At 32.6% G+C, this 7,075-nt stretch overlaps 1 protein-coding gene across 1 annotated transcript; it reads right to left on the bottom strand.

Annotated features, from left to right (window-relative positions):
• Window positions 1-2,563: 2,563 nt before the first annotated feature.
• On the bottom strand, window positions 2,564-4,950 carry LOC145974167 (uncharacterized). The gene is given in 4 exon segments (XM_083103994.1): window positions 2,564-2,602; window positions 2,971-3,950; window positions 3,953-4,388; window positions 4,837-4,950. Coding segments are annotated over 4 exon segments (1,569 nt in total).
• Between the last annotated feature and the right edge of the window lie 2,125 nt (window positions 4,951-7,075).

The raw sequence follows: 7,075 nt of genomic DNA, 5'->3' as shown, positions 1-7,075 counted from the left end.
AAAGACATAATTCATTCTGATGTTCTAATTAATTCTTTAAAACGTGAAAATATTTGTTTGCGTCGAATTATAAAACGGTTAAAATTTCGACTAAAGGCTAGACAAGTATATAAAAAACGATCAAGTAAAAAAAACAAAAAAAAATTATACAAGATTTAATCGAAGAATTGCATTCTGTTGCAAAAGCAATGATCAATTTATGTACAATTACATGTGCCACATGCATCATATACAGCAAAAGAAAAAACTTGCAAAACAATTTTTTTATTATTCAGCGGCTGCACTGCGTCGCTTGCGAAAGACAGGTTGTAATTTTCCTGCAAAAAGAACTATTAGAAGATGGCACGAAGAATGCCAGGATTTTGTGATTTTATATTTAATAAATTACAAGAAAAAATATCAGAGATACCTCCAGAGAGCAGAAGAACGAGTATGTGCGTTAAAATGGGACGAAATGTCTATAAAATCATACGAAGAATATTCATTAAAACTTGATCAAATAAAAGGGCTCGTTGATTTAGGACCTTTAAGAAGAAAATATGAAAGAGCAAAATGTGTATTTGTATTTTGCTTAGATAGCATAAATGTGCGGCATCCATGGCGTCAACCACTAGCATATTTTCTTCCAGGAAAATGCATGAAAGAGGAAGAAATAGTAATTTTATTAAAAGAATGTTTAAATAGACTGATCAAAACAGGTGCTGATGTGCGACTCGTAACATGTGATCAAGGAACATGTAATCAGAGCGTTTATGGTCAACTTGGCGTGCCGTACAAGCCATTCTTTATATATAAGCCGTATAAGCCATTCTTTATATATAATGAAAAAAAGTATTATGCATCGTATGATTTTCCGCATTTAGTAAAAAGATTGGCAAGTTTGCTAAGAAAATATAGATATTTGTATTGTGATGGAAAAATAATTGCATCATATGCTGATTTTGAATTGACATGGTCTATTGATGATTCCACGAAAGGAGGTTCAAATTTGTTATCACACATAACAGAAGCGCATATTCGACCAAATGCTTTTGAAGCAATGAATGTAAAAAGAGCTTTCCAATTATTTAGCAATAAATTTGCAGCCGCAATGAGAACAGCTGGTTTTGGAAGACAATTACAGACAAGCACATGGGAAGCAACGGCTGATTTTACAAAGCATATGAATAAAATAATTGATGCCTGTAATTCTTACTAGTCTCAATATTAAATTTGGTGGAAAACGACTTTTATCTTCTAAAAATCCTGACATTGAGGAATTATTAAAAGATTTTGTTACGTGGTGTTCAAGATGGTCTACATCAGCAGAAAAAATATCGAAAATTCCTTGTTTAAAAGGATTTATTGTGACAATACAAGCTATTTTACATACATATAACGATTTAGAAAAACAATATGAAGCATTCGAATTTACTACAGGATTATGTAATCAAGATTCTGTTGAACACTTATTCTCCAAATTAAGACAGCGCGGAGGATTTAATCCTAATCCTACAGCAAGAATGAGAATAGAGTTCGAGTTTTTATGCTACTTTTACGAATTTTTTTTAAAAAAGGCAAGGATTTTTAAAATAAGGTTTTTTTTACATATTTTTACATATTTAAAGTACGTTTAAAAATTTTTTTTATTAGAAAATTATTATAAATAAGCTCAGTATACAGGATGTCCCATTTTAAAAAACGCACCTCGATAATTCAATGAAGCATTTTCAGCAAAAATGTTTCAGACAAAAGTTGTATGGTTTCAAGGGGGACATAAGATAGTGTCATTAATTTGATCTTGAATAGTTACTTGAATGTCACGTAAAGGTAATCTTCAATTTTTTAAATGGAATCACCTACTTTTTATTACATACTCCTGCAGCTCATCTCGGGAGCTTTCCAAAACACTATAATTAAGTTAGTTTTCATTAAGTACTTTTCGAGTTATGAGGCTTGAAATAATTTCTCAATTTTACATAAATCATAAAGTATCTAGTAAAATATTCATTTTTCGATTATCTTACCTTAATACTTTTATGCACAAAATAATGAGAGGAATCAATTGGTGTAAAGAAAACACATAATTGTTTCGAAAAAAATATGTAAATTGCAATTAACAATTACATATTTTTTCTTAGAAACAACTATGTTTTTTCTTTACATCAATTGATTCCTCTCATTATTTTGTGCATAAAAGTATTAAGGTAAGATAATCGAAAAATGAATATTTTATTAGATATTTTATGGTATATGTAAAATTGAGAAATTATTTCAAGCCTCATAACTCGGAAAGTACTTAATGAAAACTAACTTAATTATAGTGTTTTGGAAAGCTCCCGAAATAAGCTGCAGGAATATGCAATAAAAAGTAGGCAGTTCCATTTAAAAAATTGAAGGTGACCTTCACGTGACCTTCAAGTAACTATTAAAGGTCAAATTAATGACACCATCTTATGTCCCCCTTGAAACCATACAATTTTTGTGAAACATTTTTGCTGAAAATGTTTCGTTGAAGAATTATCGATGCGATTTTTTAAAATGGGATACCCTGTATAATATTAAAGACCGTGAAATAAAAAAGTTAGTCCATGGTGTCCATGATTCCGGCTGTTCTGTTTATCTGAAACAAAAAAACCAAAGAGATTCTTAATTAGTATGAGTGTGGCTATTGTAGGTACTAAAATGAAAAAAAATATATTGAAAATTTAAAAAATGGCATCATTTAGAAAATTAACTTTCGATTTTTGCCATTTTTTTTCATCATTAAAAGACTGTAAAAATAAAAAAAAATATTTTGACTTGATTTTGGTAGGGACTATAACCACTTATATGCTGAAGATGTGTGCATAAGCCCGACTCAATTGGTTAACTGGTTTTCGAGAGATCATGTTCGCCAGTTTGAAAAATGTGATTTCGAGAAAAAGGCGTTTAAAGTTTTTCGTACTGTTTACATAAAAATAATTTTACTTACAATTAATCAGCTAGTACAGGACCATACAAGGGACCTTCCTCCTGTTCATAAAAGTCCTGCTGAGCTGCTCTTTCTTCTCTGCAACTCATTCTCTCGTCTTTAGCGAAACTATTCGAACGCCGTTCCGAGCGGGTAATGCGAGATTCGTTCCGAGAGTTTGCATACATCTCCGCTTGCTGACCAATACTCGCTCCCATTACATTCATCACCTTTAAAATTGGTATAAATCCTTCATTGAAAATAATAATTGCCAAAAAAGTTGCTAAATTATCAATTTTTGGCCCAGAATGAAGATGTTTCGGAGCAAAACTCCAAATCAATGAATTTAAAGATTCATTATTATTTTGCGTTTCCGCTCCTAAACAACGTTCCAGTAATGCATTCGATGATAAGTCCTCGTAAATAGGCTTAATTATCTCTAACACCTTATCGAGAAGAGGCGGATTATTGTGACGGAAATTTTCGAGTGTATGTTCGGCTTCGGCTTTACGCCACTTGCACCAGCTCTCTTCACCCGGAGGACAGTTTTGATGTTGCGGATTATTATCGCTGGAGCTTTTGTGATAGTATGTGGCCCATATCGCTTTCTTCATTTCTTCGACAGAATTTGGGTGCCTGCGAATAGTCAAACCATAATACGTCGTGAGCTTACCAATAATTTTATCCGTTAACTTCCCAGCACCTTTGCCGCCAATACCTTTGTTATTTTTTTTTGCATTGCGAAGTCTCGTGCCCATTCTCTTTTCCACGTGACCGACGCATTCTTTTTTTACCACAGTAACTTCATCTCCAAACGGATTTGCACTTAAAATTCCCGTAAACGTTTTACTGTCTCCGTCTCCAATGTATTTCACGTAAAGAACTCCGTACTTCTCCTTCGATCTCAAAAACATTTCAGTGACAGCATCGATCTCCATTTTACCTGCACTGCCTTCATGATTTATGGAATACATTTCTTTGTGTGTTTCATACCACTCATTATATTCATCTATATTGTCTTTTTTTTATTTCACAAATTACATGCTTGACAAAAGCTACTTTTAATCTCAGCATCGACCACTTTTTTCGAATATTTTCCAACTAAGGTAGACACACCAAATACAGATGAAAATCCTCTTTTTTTCCATGTTCCGTCGCCGGAAACCGTTAAATGTGTTGCAACATTTCCAGCTTCTTCATTCTTCTCCTTTTCTTCTTCAACTGCTTGTTTTAAACTGCAACTGTATACTGCAGATGTTGCTATATAGATATTTTCAAGGCAGATATAATAGGTGTTTGTAGACATGCCCTGGCAAATCTCCATCAAACTGCAAAATAAATTTAGGCCCTCTCGTCCAATACCCAGAAGCCGGAAAATAAAAACAATTCGACGGTTTATTTCATATGCCTTATTAATAAATGGCGATGAATCGATGTATACTTCATTGCAGCTGCACTTTACGTAAATTTAAAATCCTAAACCTCGATTTGGCGTCTCAAAGAATTGAATATTACTTTTGCAATTTTTGCAAATCACAAGAGATGCAATGATTGAAAAAGCTGTGAAAAAATTCAAAATGCAGTAGCCAAATTCCTTAGCCAAAAACAGGGAAATCGATATCCTTCGAACTTTGCAGTTTTTTTGCCGATGTGCTCGCAAATTCCAAATCCTGCTCAGCTGTGTATTGATTGCCTCGAACATGCCGTTTTTTCTGACGTTCCGGATGAATTCGAATACCTTTCGTACCTTTTCTTTCCATTTTTAGCGTATAAATGAATGAATAACTTCGTTTATGTCCGCTCGCTACAACGTTCAACACCACACTCAGTGATGCCAGAATGCCCACGCGAGCAACGAGCAACCGTAGTCGAGGGGATGACGCGCGCAGACATAAACTGCATACCGTGAGAGCCGGAGCCTCGGCTAGCTTCGGATAGTAGAGGAGGACAGAGATATTGTTTTCTGTCTCCTTCTCACTTTCCACAGTCGGCGACGAGGCAATGCTTCTCGTTCTCATTGCCTCTGGCCTCTCGCTTTATTTAATACGCGTAACAGCGTTAAATGTTTTTACAGCCTTTTTGTATTATTATATTATATATTATGTATGCGTTATGTATTAAATATACGTATCTTAAAATCGCTAATATATAATACATAATGCATACATAATATACAATATATATAATACATAATAATTAATGAATGTGCCGATTGCCTCGTGCACGTTGCGATATATCGAAGTCGTTCCGCAAACGTAACAATATATTTGCAATAATAACGATAACAAACGTATACTGACCACTTATACGTTTGCGTCGTGACAACAATATAAAAATAATATAAATGAATGATGACATTCCTCACCACCCATGGGGTATCACCAAAGGCGCGTTAGGTTTTTTATTTTAGAGTGTGGACCTTCGCCCGGAGCCCTATTGTACCACACTTTAAATAATATTATATTGCACTAATATATTTACATATAATTATCTATATTACATTTATGCAGAAGTTATGTTTTTTAAAAAGATATTTTTTACACATTAATATTTTTTAAGTCTGGTGTCAATTAGCGACAAGAAATTTTTTAATATTTTGCAAGTTTGGTGTCAATTAGCGACAAGAAATTTTTAATATTACATAATATTCATAATATAAAGTACTTGTTCTGTTTCATTATTATTGCGTTGTAAACGATTAACCGACACTTTCATCTGCTGCATATAAAGTTAAACTCCTTTTTTCTTTTTTAGGATAAGCTGCATATAATTTATTAGATAACATTCGAGATAAATGTTGTTTGCTTATTGTCATGCTTATAGCTGTTTCGCCTCTAGTTTTCAGTGCTGATTTTATTACACAAGAAGCATTAACAGTGGTCGAAGAAAGTTTGTTGCGTTTTTTTTATTTTAAATCAGTTAAAATTGAAAACATTCTTTCCGGATCTGCATTTGAATTAGGAAGTGCTCGAACAGCACTCAAAACATTTCTCAAAGTGGTATATTTATAAGTATTATTTGACAACTAGCATTGTAAGATTTTTTTCCACATATCATCAAATTTTAATTTCGATAGATTTTCTTCTCTTTTTGAGTTAAATCTGTTGGTAACGCAAGCCACTCTTTTCTTAAGGATTCTTCATCGAAACCACCAAGATATTTAGCAATAAAAGAAACATGCTGAAACGATGTTTCTCTATTATTATCGAATAAAGATATAGATGGATCAAAAACTTGTAATTTTATCAAAAAATTATGTGTAATAGGCAATCTTTTACGTATTTCCTGTGCAGCAGTTATATAAAATTGTAAACAATTCTGTCGAATGGTTACAACTGCTTCTATATGATCCTCTATTATTAAATTATTAAGATATGCCTCACATTGTGATCCAACAAAAATTTCATTTATATTTTTCTGAATTTGTTTCTGCGAAAAATCCGTATTTGTGGCTGTTTTGTAGATATTCTTTTTTAACAAAATTTTGACAGACTTGGGAGAGAAAATTAACTGATTTAAACTGCAATAAATGAATTGTCGTTTCTGTTGATTGGAAATATGCATTGAATATATTAAAAAAATTTAAAATATATTTCAGAAAGAGAAAATAAGCTTTCATTTCTATATTATACATCATAGACAAAAGATATTCTCCAGATTTTGTTTTATCGCTCACAACCATTTCTTGTAGAAAATTTTTAATTGTATCCCACGATTCAAGAAGCCTTTCGACACATGTGTGGTGAGATAGCCAGTACGTTTCACTTAATTTTAAAATTTTGCGATTACTTTCTTGAAAGCAATCACAAAATTCTTGAAAAATTGACAAACGTTTTGGACTGCTATTAATATAATTAGCTATTTTTTTTTCAATTCATCACAAAATGATGGTATTTTCGCACATGCAGCGTGAGCAGCTAACGCAGCTGAATGACATGGGCACGGAAATGTTAATACATGTTGGCACATCTCTTCTAATTTGGTTTTAAATGATAAATGTTTCCCTATCGTTACAGGTGCATTGTCGCATGACAGGGCAACAATATTTAAAAAGGGAATTTGTAATTTCCACATTTTAGACTTAAATGCATGGAATAACTTTTTAGCGCTACAATCTTTCGCATCAATATTAATTAATTTGAC

Source organism: Camponotus vicinus, unplaced genomic scaffold, assembly GCF_025532165.1.
Source record: "Camponotus vicinus isolate PSW18456_S1 unplaced genomic scaffold, iyCamVici1.0 SCAF_7, whole genome shotgun sequence".
In the NCBI taxonomy this organism is placed as follows: domain Eukaryota; kingdom Metazoa; phylum Arthropoda; class Insecta; order Hymenoptera; family Formicidae; genus Camponotus; species Camponotus vicinus.
This window is presented reverse-complemented; position numbering and strand designations above follow the sequence as displayed.